This window comes from Pundamilia nyererei, unplaced genomic scaffold (assembly GCF_000239375.1).
Source record: "Pundamilia nyererei isolate P.nyererei 1_Seehausen unplaced genomic scaffold, PunNye1.0 scaffold00145, whole genome shotgun sequence".
NCBI classification, from domain to species: Eukaryota; Metazoa; Chordata; class Actinopteri; order Cichliformes; family Cichlidae; genus Pundamilia; species Pundamilia nyererei.
In genome coordinates, this window is record NW_005187546.1 from 141,757 (window position 1) to 161,523 (window position 19,767).

Sequence of the window (19,767 nt, forward strand, 5' to 3'; positions counted from 1 at the left end):
GTTGCTCCCTGAGCCTGGTTCTGCTGGAGGTTTCTTCCTGTTAAAAATGAGTTTTGCCTTCTCACTGTCTCACTGTTATTTTTGGGTCTTTGCTTTGCATTATACAGCGCCTCGAGGCAAATGTTGGAACTTTATAAATAAAATCGAGCTGAACTGAATTGTCAGTTAGCTTTAGGTTTAGCTTTAACTTTAAGACTGCACCACATGAAGTCACATTTGCTGCTTTGGTAATCGGAAATCCGCTGCATACACGATGTACATTAAACACCCTTTTTTCAGTTTTTAATTTAATTTCACATGAGATCACACAAACACTTAAACGTGAGCTTAAAAACAACACAGAGGTGGTGTTGTAAACTGTAAATTTCGAGTAGATATAATGATATGGTTAAAATCCATACATGAACCAGACATCATCAAGCTGGCTGAACAGAGATTTTATTCACATCACTAGACACTCATCACATAATCACAAGTAGCTACTGGCATTCTCGTTCATACACACAGCCACACTCCTGCATGTTGGTTAATGCAGTCCCTCACACAGAACCCCTACACATCGAGAACGAGTCTACATATCACATCCATAGGAACATCAGCAGTAGTCAGAGTAATCCTCCTCCACATAGTTGGCTGGAAAGAACCCCACCTGGAAACACAGGAGCAGTGCAGGTCAGACAAGAAAACAGCAAATAAAATAAAAAAATATTTTTTACATTTTTTTCCGTGCTCTCACCCGGCCGTACACCTCTCCTTTCCACCAGCCACTGTGACCCTTCTTGGAAAGGATCTTGATGGTGTCTCCTTCCCGCAGCGAGAGCTCGGAGCGGTCCCTGGCCGAGAAGTCATACCTGGCCCTTGCGACGCCAAAGCTCCTCATGCTGCCCCCTGTGAGACAGAGCCCACATTGCAGCATGGAACAGCTTAAAGGAATAGTTTTGGGGAAACAGTCTTACCCCATTCCTCGCAGAGGAGTTTTCATGAGCGTTATCATCACCACTCATGTTAAACAGAGTTAAAGCAGATTTTAACTTACAATAAAGACTGGAGATGGCAAAAAGAACTCATGCGGCTATCATAAAGTCATTTCTAGACTCTTGCTTTTGTTCAAAATAAAGAAACGTGATAAAAATGAATATGAGAGCTCCATGATCTGTAGTGATCTGCACTTCCAAAACTAGGAGGTGGGTTGCTCTGTCATTTTGCACAGACATTTGCAAGTCACAGAGGACGACTTTGGTGATCACAGTGAGGACTGTAGGAGGTGATGGAGATCTTCTGTACCTGGTGTGAAATTGGGCATGTTGTCAGACAGGTTGCTTTGCTCCGGTTGTTTGAAAGGTATACAAAGTGTGGTGTCCAGGTCCTTAAAGTACTCCTTCAATGAGGTCTGCTGGTAATACTGAATCATCTCCTAATATGGGAGGGGGGCGGGAGGAGAAAAGAAGCGTGAGAAACGTAAGAGAGATGTTAGTTGTGGTTAGAGAGGAGGAGCTGAGGTCAGCAATCCAGCACTAAAGATAATGTTCAGCGGTAGGTTTGGTTTCTCTTGCTCTGAGGCAGTGCTTCAGCTTTATGACTGTGTATGACTTACTACTAGCTCCTTGAAGGCCTTCTTGTCGTTGATGCGGTAGAGGCCTTCACTAGAGGTGATCTTAATGTGTCTGATGTCCATGTTGAACCTGAGGGAGGAGAGAGGTGAATATTAAAAGCCACAGTCTGGGAACTCAGTCCACGTGGAGGCTGAACGGCAAACACAGCGATGGCTCTCCAACGACAGAATCGAGAATTTTTCACTTCTGCAAAGATGAATGGATTTTGTTGGCTCATGAATTATAAACAGATCATGCATTAAATGCTTTGTCAGTCTGGATTGTTTCCCTTGGTTTTGAGAGGAAGTGATACTTCGTTTACTGCACATTTACGCATTACACGTGTTTGGTGAAACATCTCCAAATTTCCAAACCGTTTTTTGGATGGGGAACTTTTTAAAGAGGAGGTTTATTTTACAAGAGGATGACAATGCAGTATATTTCCTGATGACGTTTTGTATGATTTTATTAAGTTAAATGCTCCTTTGATGCAAAAAGATGTTCATCCTTCCATCCATTTTCTTCCGCTTATCCAGGGGCCAGGTCGCGGGGGCAGCAGCCAAAGCAGAGCAGCCCAGACCTCCCTCTCCCCAGCCACCTCCTCTAGCTTGGCCAGTCGAGATATATAATCTCTCCAGCGTGTGCAAAAAAAAAGTGCTCTTTCTTATTGTTTTAGGGCAGATATGCAGCTTATCCTTTAACAATTAAGGTTTGAAATGCAATCGGACCAATAATAGAATATTTAAAAAAATTGCTTGTAATTTGGCCATCTTCAAATCAACAGATAGATAATCAAACAGTACTTTAACTGATATATGTCTTACTTAATGCTGATAGCATACTCTCCTCCATCTTTCTGCCGCACGAGGAAGGTACCATCAGAGCGGGACATTAATAGGTTTTTGGCAGCCGTGCGGTCCATGTTTCCTGCAAACCTTCAATCACACAGAGAGAACGAGAGCGTCAGTTTTTATTTTGAGTGAATACTGTAGCCTCTGCAACATTAATTCACACAGTTATTTTTTGACAACAGTCACAAGACCAATCAAGTTACACTGCTATCAAACACACACTTTGTCACTACAGCATTACTTGGCCTTCTTTGACAGTTATAGACGTGAGAGCAGACAATGATTCAAATATGAGTGTCATTACAAAGAAACAATCATTTCACAAACAGCACCAAAGTGTTAAAAATTTAGGATCCAGACAAATGTGAAAAATGGTCAGTATGGCAAGCTTTGAGCCAAATATGAAGAAATCCCCTGAAGACATTTGTGAGATATTTCATTAAAGTGGGTAGCCCTAAAACAAAACACCTCTGGCTTCGCTCTTCGCTGACAGCTAGTGGAAGAAGCTTTGCCTTTAGGGGTTTTTACCAGAAAGACTGTATAAAGAAAAATAGTAGGCTACACTTAGTCCAATGCTTTAGTTGAAAGCCCATCAGTTCACACCTTAACCACATCTTAAAAAGCTATCAAATTAAATGTATCGGTTGCATTTCCCTGCACAAGCGTACATAATTCTGAAAAATACTTTCAAACGAGCTTTAAGCCGATGTTGTTCTCTACAAACTCTGATCAATTATTTTGATAATGGAAAGCTCTGTTTATAAGAAAAATTATGTTGTCTGACTGTACATGATCAGTCGTGTTCACTTTCCTGTCCTTAATGTCATACTTTTCATTACCACCAGGTGTCGCCAAACTGACACATTTTCTAACACGCTGTCCTTCAGGAGGGCAATGATGTGATTAAAAAGCTGTTTATAATCACTACTTTAAGGGCTCAGAATGCCGTCGTCATCGTCATCAACACGAGCCTGGGGGCGAATCACATATCACCACAGTGTACGGTACATCCCATCAGTTTGAGCGTTACAGAGTGTTCCAAACGCTGCCATTAAAACGCCTGTAATTTTCAGTATCGGGTTCTGCTTTTGCGTCTGTTAACTAGTACTACTCTATGTGTCGGCTCAGTGGTGTTTCCCACTGAGTTTTGCAAACACTGCAGCACTGTAAAAAAAAAAAATCAGATCATGGTTAACCAAGGTAAGCAGAAGCTCGGCGAGCGAGCAATTCTGCCCCGTTCCTGTCAATACTCACCAGTTGAAGCCAGATAGGTCTTGGGGTGGCCTCTGGAAAGTAGTGAGATCATAGAAAAGTCACATATAAAATGGCTGATAACAAGTTTTCATTTCCTTCTGCTTAATGTTTGTTTTCTTTACAGGAATATGCAAGCTGACAAAAACCACTTGGCTGTGCTAAATTTAGTCAGTTATTTGTTTGCTGTTCTGAGCTTATGCCTTTCTGGGAAATTAAATCTATTTGAAAATGTTGTTTTGTTTTCAAAATGGAAAAGGTAGGGTGCTTACTGGCTGCTGGATTGTACTCACAGTGAGGTAGGGCTGAACCTTTTGGCAAGGGAACCATCCCATTAGACCACTGGTTAGATTTCTTCCCTATGTCACATAATAGAAAATAACATGATCAGACTGAGTCAACCGATCAGTCACTGAAGGGTAAATCAAGCAATCGACCCCAATTGTAAAAATATTTACTCATATACAAAAGATAGCAATCTGAGGTAAGTCACACATCAAAAATATGTAAGCAGAGGTTTAATGAGGAAGTACTGTGAAGCATGAAAGAGCTGGCTGACACCTGATTTGTGAATCAATTTTTTTTGGTTAACTATTAACAAAATGTTAAAAACTATTTCACTGCGACATGTTTTAAAGTCCTGATGGATAAAATCACAGACACTGTGTTGAGCCCATTTATGAGACGGTTCAAACGCATGAAGGTTTTTCACTCTTCTCAGCGCATGCTTTCTTTCTCATGAATGAAACTTTCAGTAAACTGTGCCACAGTGAGCCAGCGGGAACAAAAAGCACGGCCGCGAAACCTGAGCGGCTCTGTGGATTTCTGCCGTCAGATTACGCTTATTTTCCAAATCAAAACTGTCACACAGCATCGCGACTGCATGCAGATACAAGTGCAGGTTTGGCACGAGGGAGGAAGTGGAAGACTGAGACGCAGAGAGGAAAATGTCAAAAGACACTGAAAAAAGACAAAAGCCTCTCACACCTACACGGTAACCACAGGAAACGAGCCTTGAAAAGTCTAAAAAATAATGCATGACCCCCCCTCACCCCTCCCCTTCTTCAGTTTACTGAATGCAGAATGGAGTGCATGTATATGGCTATGTTTTTTAGGCCTACCTCCCACCAGGGCAGCTCTGCGTCAGCGCGGGTCAGCTCAATGACGTCCCCTCTGGAGAGATGAAGCGCTTGGCCGAAGCCCACAGGAGGCGGCGGCATGCCATAATACTCCTGATTTACCTCCATCTTAGGATATCCTGACAGCAGAAAGAGGAAAAAGGAGAGGTTGTGATATTTGGAAGAGCTGCAATAAGGCAAGTACTCCCGGAAAAACGAATCAAACTGGATCAAACTATTCTCTGCATATTTTTAAAAACCTTTAATTTCAGATAGACAAAGTTTACCAAAAACATCCCCTATCCCCGCCTACCATGATGCTCCGTTTAGATAAATTAAACTGGGCTACCATTAACCACACACGAGTGGGGTTCCCATCAACATGCATAAATTGGTTGAAAATAGTCCACAAACTAGTTAATGGTTGTCGCTCTGATATTTTCTACCTTAAAAGAGGGCTCAGAAAAGAAGACTGTGAGAACATCTCATTCGCTGCAAGTACTGAACTCACGGCTCAATCGGTAAGAATAAAAAAACGAAGGGAATGAGGGGAAAGCACTTTCATTCAGACGTAAGCGAACCATCCTCATTTATTTACCAGCCCTGTTATGCAACTTGAATAAATCGGGTTGGGGGTATAGTACACTGATATGTTTGACAGGTGAAGCTAAATCACTTGCTGTGATGTTTCTGGGCAGAACTGGAGGGAGATAAACCAAGATATTGACCTCAGGACTCTGATTGACAAAACAAAAAGAGTAAGAATGAAAATATTTACAAGAGTGTTGCTTTTATTCCAGTCATTACAACCAGTGAGTCACAGTTCAGTCATGACTTTTGAAATATTACATAAAATGAAACCTAAAAATCCATTGGTCACTCCGTGGGCTTTCGTAAATTCCTAAAGTTGAGACATCGCATTACAAACATAAATCTCTTTGAGGTTGCGTCAGAAAGAAAAAATCTTCAGAATCAAAAAGGTGGAGCTATCTGCCATGCTTATGCCTTCTTAGTAAGGGAAATAATCTTCTTCTGGTCAAGAGGCAAAAAGATAAGGTATTAAAACGTGCATCTAGCGATAAGATTATCAGCGTCAAAGAAAATGAATCAGACAGGCTGCAAAGTTTAGTTCCGTCGCATTTCCAGAAGACCAGCTGATCTCTATGCCAGCTCACAACAACAGATGACTCAGCAGGCAAACCTCATAAAGTGGGGTTATTTAATCCTGCAGCTGCAGCAAGCCACTCTGCAACCCACCTCCACCCCACTCTTTTTCATTCTGTGTCTGACGATCTCTACTCCGTTCTGTGCTGAGCTTTTGTTGCTGTTCTTCCTGCTTTATGCTTTACTCTTATGCACATGTAAGAACAGAGACAGCCATACCCTCTAATATAAATCAGTGCAGATGTAAACAATAAGACCCCGTGCACACAGACACACTACAGTAAAAAATACCTTCTTTTGACGAGGAAAAAACTCAGGTTGCTCAGTCAACAGCCGCAAGCAGTCGGGGTGACCAGAGATTAAGTGTGCAACACTCTCAACCTTAACTGAATTAACCAGCCACCTGATGGCTCTCAAAAAAGTCACAGTCAAACTTATACTGACTGCAATCAGTCAGACAGATTAGTTACAGATTGTTAACACGCTGCGATCTATTTTAGTCAGCATGGTTGCAAGCGCCTATGTCACTTTGCACTTAGTGTCTTATAGAAAATAGATCACCGTTAAACACATCACAATAAAATACAACCATACAGGCAGGAAAAGCAGACTGGGAATACTTGCTGATAATGTGATATATAACTATCTGAATTATTTATGGTGAACTCTGCTGCTAATAGAGGAGAAAATGATAATTGTCCTGCTGAAGTTCTAGCTGTCCGACATAATAGGGTATGGGTCTTTATCAGAGAAGATCACAGAGAGATTAAAGCTGATGGCAGAGAGGCTTTTAAAAATGGTCACTATATATAGATTTGGTTATAACTTTACAAACAAACAAAGCACTTTTATGATAACACAACTCACAAGATATATGAATTGTATGTAGGTTATAACTAGGGAAGACACATCGCTACAGCTTTATATTTGAGTGTTGAACAAAAACATAACGTCAGAACCTGAAAGTCTTGTGCTGTATGCTTTCAACATGCTGGTAGAAGTAAGCTTTATAAGCTGATATATCATGAATTGCTTACCAATGCTGGAATGACCAGAGGACCTTTGAGCTTTATTCTGCAGGAGCAAAAGAAAGAAACGGTGAAGCAAAGTTTTGCGCAAGTCCCAAAGAACATCCATCCATTAAAACTGGCACGTACAATAGTGGGAATAAAAAGCCCAAAGAGGCTTTATCCACCAGCTGAGCTGGAAGTTTACAGTATGAAATATATGTAGACATACCTTTTTTGCAGAAACAGAATGATCTGTAATTTTAAAAGCAGAATTGATCATTAGACTAATTAGAAGCGGTGTTTAAACACATACATATGCATGTGTGCACGTATACAGACCTGAGTTTCGTCCACAGGCGGGTACTCTGCCTAAACATTCTTTATGTGCTGCCATCTTACAGCGAGTGCAGCGATAGCCCTGAAAAAATATCCCCCTGCAGACACATTGAGAAATTTTACCTTTAGAGGAGATTCCTTTTCTTTTCTTTTTTTTGTTAACTTGTTAATACAGTTCCACAGGAGCTAACTTGTTAACTAGTTGGAGGAATAATAGAATAACAGAAGTACCTTAACAACATTGAGCAAGCTTTGCAGGAGGTGGTTTCCTCAAAGCAGTGCATCTGGAAGTCATGGTTATTTGCTGTGGAGTTCTCAGGACTCATATTTGACCTGTAAGCATAAAGCGAAACTGTTTTGACCTCAGCTGGGGGGAAGTAGGCATTCAAACAGCTGCTTTTCAGTGCCAGATACTTTGGTACTTTCACTCTGGTAAAAGTACAAATCATAAGGTATCCGTTTAGAGAGACTGGCGATGAAAAAGCAGTCAAAGCCAGTGCAGTGAGACTGCAAATAATGTAACAAATAGCAGGTTGATGCGTTAAATCAACAACAGAAATCCATAAAACTAAACGTTTCCATGTCCAACCTTTTTCAGATCCGCTTCTTATTTTGTATGTTCGACAACACAAAAGTCCAATATTAAATTACATAAATGTAATTTATGGAGGAAAAAACAATTAACAACCTAAAACCTGCAGCAACTTATCCCAGCTCTGGTTTGCTGACATATTGAGGTGTTTTGAAAGAGCTCACTGGTTTTTTTTAGTCTATAAGTCTGAGTATAGTTTCTGGAACTTTAGCTGCTAAATATTCTTCATAGTTCTCTGATTGCTGTTTTTAGTGCTCAGCTGTACGTCCACATTTAATACTCACAGAGCCATCTCAAACTGTTCCAGCCATTTTTTCTTCAGTTCTCTGGTTTTGAAGAATAAATCATAGCCAGACCTTCCGTAGCAATCCAGCAAGAGGAACAAATAGGACCACTGTTCACATACAAAAACACACACACACAGTCAGTCCTATTGAGATGCCTTATGCCGATCTTGTTTTGTGTGTAACAGGTGTCTCAGTGCAGATTTGGAGACCTTTTTATTGTCCTTCTCTCCTGTGGTTTCATCTCGTATCTGGTAGCTGTGTAGTTCAATGATCTCTTTCAGCTCAAAAGTTTCTCCACTCTTTTTCTTACAAATAAACACGGCTTTATCAAAGAGGAACGCGTACCTGACAAACAGCAGAGCGCACACAAACGCAACGTCAAACAACAGCTTGTAACATATCAGATGAGACATGCGTCAGCCACACACGCACCTGTCCTGTTTCGATCTTTTCTCTGAGCTGCAAATCTTTAGTTCTCCATCGATTTTGGGACGACCGTAGAGAGCTAGAGACTGAGTCTGAGGAAGGAGGACGAGAGGGAGGATGAGCAGAAAGGAAATACAAACAACAACCAAAGAGAGACTCATTAAAAATGAAATAGTGTAACCGCACCATGTTTTCTATGGAAAGCTGAAATGTGGTGATTTGCTTGATGATCTCATTGTCTCGTTTCACCTCATTAACACTCTGCGCCAGATCCTGGAAACACACACACATGCATGCACGAGGATAAAGTATCATACCTTCAGGTTACATACAAGTAGAAATACACAAATACACACACTTACTCTCATGGCATCTAGAGCTGTTCGCAGGTTCTCCTTCTCTGTTGAGTCAGTGGTGTGTTTTACCAGCTCCTGCAGACACAAGCAAGCCACGGCAAATTAAAGCTGCTGGATAAAACCAACTGGAAACTGAAGATACAGTAAGTACCATGTATGAAGTATAAACACATGCCTGTAATAGCAGGTGGTATTTGAGGACTCTCTGCATGGGGACCATGAGTAAATCTCGTAGAGAAAAACGTCCACTGTTTGCTCTCTTTGAACACTCCTGAGAGAGAGACAGACAGAGCGAACTAGTATTAAACAACAAGAAATGATGATCAAATAAATTTGCATGAAGTTATTTAAATATGTCTAAAATGGAGCGTGTGTTTCCTCCTCACCTCCAGTTTCATCCTGATATCCTCCCTCGCATTTGAAAGCTTGTCAAGGTGTTTTGTTGCCGCCTCCACCTGACTGCAGTAACGACCGTACAGTAACAGCCTGGCGAGAGATGGGATACATAAACATATTTTTCACACATTTGTTTGTAAGAGAAACAAGTGGATCTGTGTGTGTGTCTCTGCACGAGCGATATACCTCTCCTTGTAGTTCACAAACACCTGGAACAGATTCCTGGCTCCATTATTTAGGATAGAGTTCTGAACTTCTTCTAGCAATTCAGAATGGGTCTTATTCAAATCCTACACACACACACCCCCCCACACACACACACACACACACACACACACTATGTAAACAAAGGTTTTCCATGAAGTGGGTATATCATGCAGGTGTAGAGGTAAACACCTTCTTTACCTGTACGTTGATGAAGATACTTTCAATGTCTTGTGGCTGGAGAAACCTTTGAAGAGGCTTCATAAAGTGCTGCACAGAAGAGCGAGTATGAGTGTTATTTTTAATTTTTTTTTGTGCATGAGTTCTCTATACTTGTGTGCTTGTGATGTATGATGAAGGATTGAAAGAGGTGTGGAACAGGTGTATAAAAAGTGATGTTGTTACTTACGGAAAAATGTTTTTTGCAAATTTGTGATTTTAATTTCACAGAAATTCAGATTTCTTTTTTTTTTTTAAATGTGTGATCTTTGAATTTCAGAAATATTAAAACATTTTTGTGTCAAGTTTAAAAGATCTCAGAAATTCACATTTTTTCTCCCCCAGCTCCTTTATGTCTTTTAAAATGGGCTCTGTCATCGTCATTATGAGTCGTTTTTTTTATTGGCATATGAATGCACCGATCTTCTTTGATCAGACTGTGGGTGTGTGCACACCTGTAGTATAGATTGCAGTGTTTCTGAGTATTTCTCTTCCGTCTGTCTGATCTCCTGCAGGCAGCACTCTCTCTTGTCCACACCAGTTTTCTGCTGCTAAAGGGCACAAAAAAACGTCAAATGAGGGTTTTTTTGCTTTTGTTTGTACTTGCCTTATACAAAAGAAATGGGTTATGGTGTTTAAGTGGCAGTAGTTATTTAAACATTAACAGAGAAGTTTAATCAACCCCTATCAAAGTCAAACAGAAAACTTTGGCACATAGGCTCTGAGGCACTGCGGTTCCTTGACCCACAAAGACTTTCAAAAACCAAAGGAGGTTTTAAGAACATTAATAAGATTGGAAAGACAAAGAAAAATTATTATTCCTGCTACACAAAATTGTATTTAATATTTCAAACTGTCCTTCTTGCTCTTTTCTTACTGAATAATTCTGACTAAAAGGTTTCTAAAAAATCTAAAATAACATGCTTCGGGTGAAGGTGTATATATTAGACATCTGCAAGTAAAACTCTAATCTGATTAAGAGTCTTTGATATGCGGACTACTCTGCCTACCAAGTCATAGCCTCACATGAGGTGATAAGAAACACAGTGAAACCCAGATTTTAGTGCAGAAGTACTTTGTTGGAAGACCTGCAAAGTTTGCAGGTTGCAAGTGAAGGCTACACCCTCCTTTTTGTTGCAGGTTACAGGTCACATGGGAACCACTCACAGTTTCAGGCGGTTCATCTGTCCTCATCAAGTCTTCATAGATCTCATCTCCTTCGTTCTCCTCATCCTCCACAAAGTCGTACAAGTCATCATCTTCATCCACTGTATCACTAATACACAAAACACATGCAAAGTACTTACTGTTATCACCTTTGGCTTTTTTTCTTAAATATATCTGTGCTGTATACGGAGCGTCACTAACCTGTACACCACCTGTATAGCTGGTGGAATATAACATTTCTCCACTTGCAATAAACCATCACATCTCCCAGTTTGATTCAATTAAAATTCAAAATGTCCTGACAAGACTCTTAAATTTAATTCTTAAAAGTAAAATAATGCAGAATTTTTGCTGGTAGTTTTCTGTTTGAGTATTTTGAACTTTTCTACAGGTCAAAATGTGGCATTATGAAAGCATTTCCTTGTGAAGATGTTAAAGTTTTATAGGAAAATCCTCAACAAAAAGAGAGAGAGAAAAATTGGCAGCTATTTAAAACAATCTCTCTCCCTCCATTTAGACATTATAGAGAAAAAGGCTTACTCTATCTGGTCAGACAGGCCGCTGTAGATCTCCTCATCAAGAGTGCATCCCTCTAAAGGAAAAGGCCTGTTGAAGGGAAGGTGAGTGTGTTAAAGCAACAAAAAAGAGAGTGAAAATTACAACTGAATAAAGGTTAATATAATATTAGTAATTAAGCATGAATTTAGGTTCCAGGCTGAAGGACAAAACCCCATTACTGTGGTGCTGACTTCCTGATGAGCCGGCGTATTTAATGGTAATGGAAAGGATTTAAATTTTTAAGTGCCCAGAAATCTAACAAAAACCTGTTGTGCTCAAAATATAAAGATTAAATGCCACTTAAATTAATGAGTTACAAAACTTGAAACTTTCGGGAACGTTCTGTCAAGTTAAGAAACAACAGTCTTATCTGGCACTGAGGAAGTGCTGTTATCTGCTACACCAACTTTCAGCCTAAGAAAAAAAACAGCCACAAGTCTCTGGTCCATATAACCAATTTCAGTTGTATAAATATTATATTCTCGCTTTTAGGGTGGCATGGCCACAGACCAACAAAAAAGTAATCCCAAGTAAGCACTTTCACATCCACGTGGTAGGATAAGGGTATAATTTCATGTTGTGCAATAAACCATTTGAGACTAGTTATTTAAAACTCCATAATTTCCACATTTCTACAGAAAACAGTTATGATTAGGACATTTATTATAAAAAAAAAAGTTGACCATCTTAAACAAGTTACTTCTCCCTTCTCTGCCAACGCATCTGTTTTCTTTCTGCCAGCAACGAAATCGTCTGTGTGATTTCTATAAACCCCAAATATTTCAAGGAAGCAAACAGACAAATAATAAATGCTTCACACTAACAGATAAAACACACATCAGATAATTAATAAAATACTACAAATTTAAAAATGCAGATAAAGCTTTTTACAATTGCATTTAAAGGCATTTGTTGCTACGTTTGGCTCTGGATGATGTCAGTGAGATCGCATTAAAGGTAGGTCGATCCAAATATCGGCACCAACAATAGTATTGGTATCAAATCGATAGTAGCATGATAGAATCGATACATTGTTTCTATGCTCTAAGTCCAGTATGTAATCGACTGCTTTACATTAATTCTTTTTTTGGGAAATGAGAGAATATACCTCAGACGTGCACCATGAAAAATGTCTGAAACTTTTTGTGTTGACTGTCACATCTATTTTATTTATAGCTTATAGCCCATTTACACAACAGAAGCTGACCCAAAGTGCTTTGGAGACTGGCACATTTAAATACCCCAAAAGCTGAAAGTTGTGTTTTGTTGTGTTAACCCATTATTGTGGAAAGTAAAACTCACGGTGATTTGGTGGTCATTAAAATGTGTTCAGAATTTGCGAACTGATGATGATTCATCTAAAAATTCATGACACACTGCTCTCCCATACATGAGCTGCCTTTTTAAGTTACGGGTATTGCTACTGGTATTGGCAGTACTGGCCCTGTATTTATTTGGCATGAGATCAAGACCAAAATTTCCAGTATTGCACAACACTGGATCAGATATCCTGAATATGATTAGGATATGAGGGCTTATCATAAGAAAGTCGCCTTAAAAGGAGAGCTGGATGGAAGGTGATAGTCTAAGAATACAAGCATGGACTTAGCAGTTAGCACAAGTGGTCCCTTTAAACTTCAATTTTAGTTACAGGCAGGAATGTACTTACTGAAATCCTCTTTGGACAGCAATGGACGAATGAGACAGGGTGGACAACGTATCTATGACCTTACACAGACAGAAACACACAAAGAAGTATAGTACACAATTAACAATCTTGTACAGAGTGTGGGAACACACACTGGCAGAGAAACTGTAAAACTGTTTAACACTTTAAATGTGAACACTAAATAATGGCCTAGTTTCACTCTCGCTCTGTTTGACAGTTCAATTAAAAAGAGCATAATCACGGTGGGTGTTGAAATTTCATGTGAAATGTGATCAGAAACATACAAAAACAGTGGTTAAAATGAAAGTGAACGCTCTTTGTTTAAAGGAAAGCATGTATTAGCGAGTTTAAATGTTGGTTTATAACTTACTAACCAAGTAAGTAAGGGGCAGTTTGTTTTTGTCACACATTTTGAGCTTCTTTGACACGCTTTTTCACTTTTCAGCATGTTTTCTTTCTGTGTGATGCCACTTGACTTGTTTCAGCTGAAACTTGTCTTCCAACACTTCTGGTTAAGTAAAAAAAAAAAAAAAAGGACTAAGGAATACATTTCTCAGTCAGCATTTTTCGGTCTAATTTCTGCTTTCATTCAAGACAGAAAAAAAGAGTAAAGATGCAACAAGAAGTGAAAGTCTGTGGTTCTGAGAAGTCCTGTGGAAAAGAAATCAGTGAACTAATTCAAACTGCTATCTTAGTAGCAGAGAATTCAATAGAAAACACTAATTAGCTTTCTGATGAAGTGGTGGTTAAAAAAGATCCAAACAGCTGTGTGAGAGAACAGATGTTTCCCATACTAAAATGTTTTATGCTTAGCTAAGCCCATCGTCTGCTGTCTGCTTGCTTTCTGTTTAAATGCATCAACCCCTTCTTTCATCCTTATATCCACCATAGGTTATCAGAAGTTCCACTTAAGAGAAATGTCTATGTTAAATTTTGAGATGATGGCTAGAAACCACTGAACTAAGCTGTATCAAAAGCAATTTGTGATGCAAGCTCTGCTATAACAGCAAAGTAGAGCTCACACACCGACGGGTAAGCGTTAGCAGTTTAATAAAGCAATAGATTATAATAAGATATCTCTCGGAGCAGGTTTTGTGCCGATGGACTTTATTTACTTGTATACAGGATCTACCACACCCATGTTTTCTACATTAAATTGTTATGGGTGACTGAGTGGAAGCTGCAAAGTGAAACGAGAAGCTTAGTGACAGTAACACACTGTAAAGTTGGTGAAATGACCCCCCCTCCAAAAATAAAATGTCCTGATGACTCATTTTGAGGACATGGCTTCATCTTAGCTTGCACAGACAAAAAAAAAGTGCTCATTTCAAATCCACTCTTGGTTGCTTTAAATCGCTGCACTGCATAGAAAGTGAAAGAGAACTGTTGAGTACTGCATTCATGCCTTTGCTCTGACACTTCACATTAGAAAATCACCAAGCTACTTCCTGTTAGGGCTTTGTGGGTGTCTGCAAGCTGCAGTAAGGCGTTAGGACTTCATGCTTCACTTTAGACGTCTGCCGTAATGACTGAGCTAAGAGTGCATCATGAGTTCCCCTTTCAGGTACAATTTTGGGTTCTTCAGATGTTTAAATTTTTATTCATCGTGTAACCATCAGGAAGAGATTTCATCCGTGCAAGATACAGCAAATAAACGACCGTAAAAAGACGATGACACAAAGTAATAAACACTTATCCTCTGGGACAAGAGGAGCAAGGAGTGCCACAAATGATGGCCTGGACCTGATCTCAAACTCAGTCAAACAGAGTCAGCCTGAGGCAGCATGACGGGACACTGAGGCAAGCTAAATCTACAGGAGAACTGTAGTGCGATTCTCCAAAGTGCAAGAGTGCCTGGAGAATTTGTTTCAAAAGCAAACGTAAAATGTGGTCACAACATGAATGTAGTTTTTCCTGTTTACTACATTTAGTGTAAAGCCAAAAGCTTTGGAGCTTTTAGCCTTCATCGTGATAGCGCAGTGGAGAGAAGAAAGGAAGGGTGAGGAGAGAGAAGACACGTGCTGGATGGTTCGGGGCAGATTCAAACCCAACTTTGTTTAAAGTTAATCAGTAATTAAAATTAACTCAGGGAATATGTCCGTAAGATAGATTTTTGCATGGTGATACCTTTCCAAAGTCCCGAACATCAAACAGATCAAAGGCTTCAAATAGTTCGTTCTTCTTCAGATGAAACTTGTCTTGACAAACTCCCAGGAATGTCCGGATATTCTTTAAACACAGGAACTAAAAAAAAAACAGAAACACAATCATCACTTTTTTAAATAAGTTATATTATTCAATTCAGTTCAGCTGATCTATAAACCAAATAACCATAAATATACATGTGCAATTTTTACATGATAACAAATATGGGCAAAGGCATTGGGCCATACCTCTTGTATCTAGGCTTTAATATGTAGTAGTGCAATATTTAAACTCATATTTAGTTGTTTTTGTTTTAGATGCATTCTGCTTGTGCAGTGTGGATCAGAGTGAAGCTGCATTTCGATCGCGTGGATGTCCCGCACATATTGCACAACTGACAATAAAGTTGACTTTGACTTGAACATTTATGAAAGCATGGGTTGTTCTAAAGAGCTCGCTGAATGTGTTGGTATCGTAATAATTTGTGAGATTTCTTCCCTCCTACATGCTGCAACTCGGCTACAAAGATTCGGTGCACATAAGGTTACAGAGCGAGGTCACAGAGTGCTGAGAGACACACGGATACATGGTGCACTAAAATTTCCAACACTCTGCTGACTCAATAACTGCAGCGCTCCAAACCACCTCTGGCATTAACATCAACACAAAAACTGTACGCTGGGAGCTTCATGTAATGGGTTTAAATGGCCGAGCAGCTCCTGTGGTCCAGTACATTTGTCCATACAGTGTATTCTAGCCTTACTCTGGATCCTGAGTAATCTGTTTTTCAATCAGTCAAGTTAAATAAATGTGTATAATTCAACAGACTTATTTCTCACTGATTTAAATATGTAGGTAAACACAGGTGTTGGTAATCACATTAATTAAGGCTCTGTACTTAATCTGAGAAGAACTCTTGATTAATATTATTAGTAAGATCTGAAAAGCTCCATACTTTGTGTCCGAATGACCATGAAACAGGTCTACTGGGTTTTTCCTGGTCTTCAGCGGTGTTGACTGTATTTCTTATCTTACTTATCAGAAATCTATATTTTCCTGTTTTATGTTTGAACAAACTTCCCCCAAAAACACTGTTATAGTGATTTTTCACTGGAAGGCCATCAAAACCTCCAATCTTTGTTAAACACAGATGGTTTAAGTTACGAAATGTCTCGTGTTTTTTAGAAGTGACAATCAAATGAAACGAGCAACTGATGATGCCACAATGGGCTCTGGGAACGTGTGATCAGCCTTTATGACTGTGCTCAAATACTTAGTATATATTTAGTGTAATATTTAGTAGTTCAAAAATATTAACAGAAATGTTAATGAACAGATCCATGAAAACAGGAACTATATTAACAAGTTAAAAAAAAAAAGATTTCTCTCAATAGTTAAAAATAATTTAGAAGCAAATCAAAAGCAGTCGAAAAGAAAACACGTCTTTTTTAGCTACAATTGTAACAAATCAATAAAAACTTGACAAGTTTAGAAAATTGAAAGATTACAAATTAATAATAAATATCTTCAAAGCCAACGAGCCTGTTTGAGAAGGAACAAGCTGCTGTCTTTCTTTCAACACTTAGATTCCACATTCGCTTTGTTACAGCCCTGACCAGACTGTAAATACTCATCAGCAGCACGGACCACGTAACCATCAAGCACAATGAGCTGAAATGTGTGCCACTAAAAAGAAGCAGCTCGAAGGACATCTAAAATATGACTGCAGAAGAAACCACACGGAGCAGAGTGTGCAGTGCAACTGACATGGTGGTCAGACATATGCCGCTTTACATAACTTCCTGCTCTCTCTGTGTGTGTGTGTGTGTGTGTGTCTCTCTCTCTGTGTCTCTTCAGCAGTGGGAAATGCGGAACTCTAATTTGAGAAAAGGGGAAACGTTTAGTTCTGACTGATACTGCTGCACACATCATGTCGCCCTGCCAGGAGATCACATTAACATGCAATCAAGTATTTGTTTTTACACTACTAAAATAATCCTTATTGCAACAGCACAGACAAGATTGTCTAATTGTGTAATTGTGTCAACAGGTGTGTGTGTGTGTGTGTGTGTGTATGCACATTTGTATACGCCTGTGAGTCTACGTCACAGTGTACACGTCCGGCCTTCTGTTAATCAGCGGATGTTTCTTAACCACTTTTGACCTCATAGGATTTCCCAGAGTTTCCCATGCATATGTCAAAGGCCATTAACTCCTGCACTGTTTGCAGATCTCCAGTAAGGAGGGCCTTCTTAAGATTTCAGCTTAAAAAGGCCCAACATACTCTACTTTAGGTTATGATATTCTACCATCCTGTCTTTCAAATGTTTTTAACTCATATTTGCCACCCTTTTAATTATCTCATGCCGTTCAACCCTTTTGTTTTTTGTTTTGTTTTTTTTAGCTAATGTGTTTTTTAGCTTGAATGCACTGTCAAAAACAATTTTTTGGACAAAGTTGAAAAGACGAGGAAATGTAGGCAGGAATCAACAGGACTTTTTGAGAGTTATATTTAAAAAATGCATAGCTTAAGTATGTATTAAAAATGAATATATTAGCAATATATAAGAAATCACGTCCTTATGTCTGTGTTGTAAATGTACTGGAGCTAACACCTGGCTAACGTAGTGTAGCAGAAAATGTAAGAAGATAGGAAAGTATTCTGCCTGCTACAATCCAGAAAAAAAAGGTTCACCTAACCACATGCCATACCTCAAAAACATTGCTTGTAGTTTGTGAAATCTCTGCAAAAACTGAAGTCAGCTGTTTCTGCTCCCATTTCACACAAACAGCCTGTTTCTTATCTTTATGCTAAGCTAAGCTAACCATAGAATGGTATCAGTTTTCTCATTTGAATGTCTACAACAAAGGTATACACAAAATATTAGGCATATTCAAAGTGAGGTGAAACGATAAGAGGTGAAAGTATTTTTATCATATCCCTTGTGGAGTATACTCTGTAGAAATATGATCAAATTAAAGCACTTTCCAGCTGCCAGTGCGATTACGGTGCTTCGAAGTCGTTCATATGAGTCCAAAAGTTTCTAATTGTCAAATAAGAAAATAGTTGACATATCACAAAGAGTCTTGCTTCGAGCACAAATCCTGAATTTTCCTGAGCTGTGACTATTCTGGATTACAATGCAGCAATTTGGTATCACCAAATCCTATAAAAGTGAAGAATAAATTTTTAAATTGGAAAATGTTGACAAAACCCCTGTGTATAAAGAGATAATTAAATAACAAAAATTTTAGAGTTTTTTTTAAACATTTATTTATTATTTCGCTTTGTCTTCTAGTTGTCTCCTTTTGTTCTCCTTCATTATCATTATCCTGATCACTACATGCTCCCGGATGTACCGATAATGACTGAAGCATTTTCCTATCATGCAGCATCAGGGCCTCAGTAAGCCATGGTGGTAACAATAGCAATGTCCTATGGAAATGCATCAGGAAAAAGTCTGGGTGTGTGCGTATGTGTGTGTCTCTGGCATTGTGTCTTACCTGCGACATCTGTGGGCGTAGGTTGATCTCTCTCAGGTTGACAGCCTGAGGCAGCAGGTTGTTGAGCAACTGGCAGAGCAGCACGCCATCTCTCAGAGCCTGAGCCAGGTCGCACACCTGTCATAGCGCACACACAGAATTAATTTGAGGAACTGAAACGAGTTTGTGTATTCACACACAGGTGAATATGAATGTGTCGCTGCTTATTTACCTGTGCACCCTCCAGAGTGACCCTGTGGTTCTCTGGAAGAACTCGGCAGTCGATCAACCACATCGCGCACTGCCGCCACAGCTCCATCTTGGTTTTCTGAATGAAAAATAGAAAAAAGGGCAAACACACAGACAGAACTTAGACATGCGGCGTTCAATCAAATGGAGAGCAAAATGAATGTTCAATCAGAAAGGCGCACAGCAGACACTCAGCAATCCCTATCACGCCGTCATTCAGTGAAACACCTTTGTTGAAACTCAATGCAACAAAAAAAAAAGTTGCCGCTGTCTCAGTAAACCTGATCGTACGAGTCCAAATCAACGCAGGACCATTTAACCATCGGTCCTTACCTTCACTGGTTCCTCCCGGCACTTCTATGTGTTCTTTCTGATGTTAACCTCCCTGTCTTCCTTTCATTATCTCATTTTCAGACTTCGGCGCTCTTGTTCTGTCGTTCTTCCGTGGTGGGTGTTCTGCAGAGCTGCACTGTGTTGAAGGCTTTTAACTTTTTTCCCGCAACTTCCTTTTTCCTCTGACGCACCCTCTCTCTCTCTCTCTCACTCACACACACGCACACACACACATACACACTCAAAAAGCTGCTGCTGCTGCTGCTGCTGCTGCTGTTGTGACAACTGGCACAAGCTGATAAAAAAAGAGTGAGACTTGATGAAAATGTATGTGAGACATGAGACAGAAAAGCAGCAAGTA

General features: G+C 39.6%; 1 protein-coding gene across 3 annotated transcripts; it reads right to left on the minus strand.

The window, feature by feature from the left end:
- Window positions 1–421: 421 nt before the first annotated feature.
- On the minus strand, window positions 422–19,600 carry vav1 (vav guanine nucleotide exchange factor 1). 3 transcript variants are annotated; one of them, XM_013913717.1, is made up of 29 exons: window positions 19,407–19,600; window positions 19,057–19,152; window positions 18,846–18,962; window positions 15,324–15,440; window positions 13,197–13,255; window positions 11,510–11,575; window positions 10,970–11,078; window positions 10,258–10,350; window positions 9,785–9,853; window positions 9,566–9,669; window positions 9,370–9,469; window positions 9,159–9,254; window positions 8,990–9,058; window positions 8,814–8,900; window positions 8,634–8,719; window positions 8,411–8,546; window positions 8,199–8,308; window positions 7,554–7,655; window positions 7,326–7,420; window positions 7,216–7,238; window positions 7,014–7,050; window positions 4,816–4,952; window positions 3,967–4,053; window positions 3,698–3,729; window positions 2,417–2,527; window positions 1,595–1,682; window positions 1,285–1,414; window positions 737–888; window positions 422–649 (listed from the first exon to the last, which is right to left on the minus strand). In XM_013913717.1, the coding sequence occupies exons 2-29, from the start codon at window positions 19,141–19,143 to the stop codon at window positions 596–598; spliced, it is 2,553 nt and encodes an 850-aa protein (XP_013769171.1). In that variant the 5' UTR covers window positions 19,144–19,152; window positions 19,407–19,600; the 3' UTR covers window positions 422–595. The 3 variants fall into 3 exon arrangements, with proteins under 3 accessions (XP_013769171.1, XP_005744576.1, XP_013769170.1); XM_005744519.1 differs by having other exon boundaries at window positions 3,988–4,053; window positions 10,258–10,353; XM_013913716.1 differs by having other exon boundaries at window positions 10,258–10,353.
- Window positions 19,601–19,767: the final 167 nt, after the last annotated feature.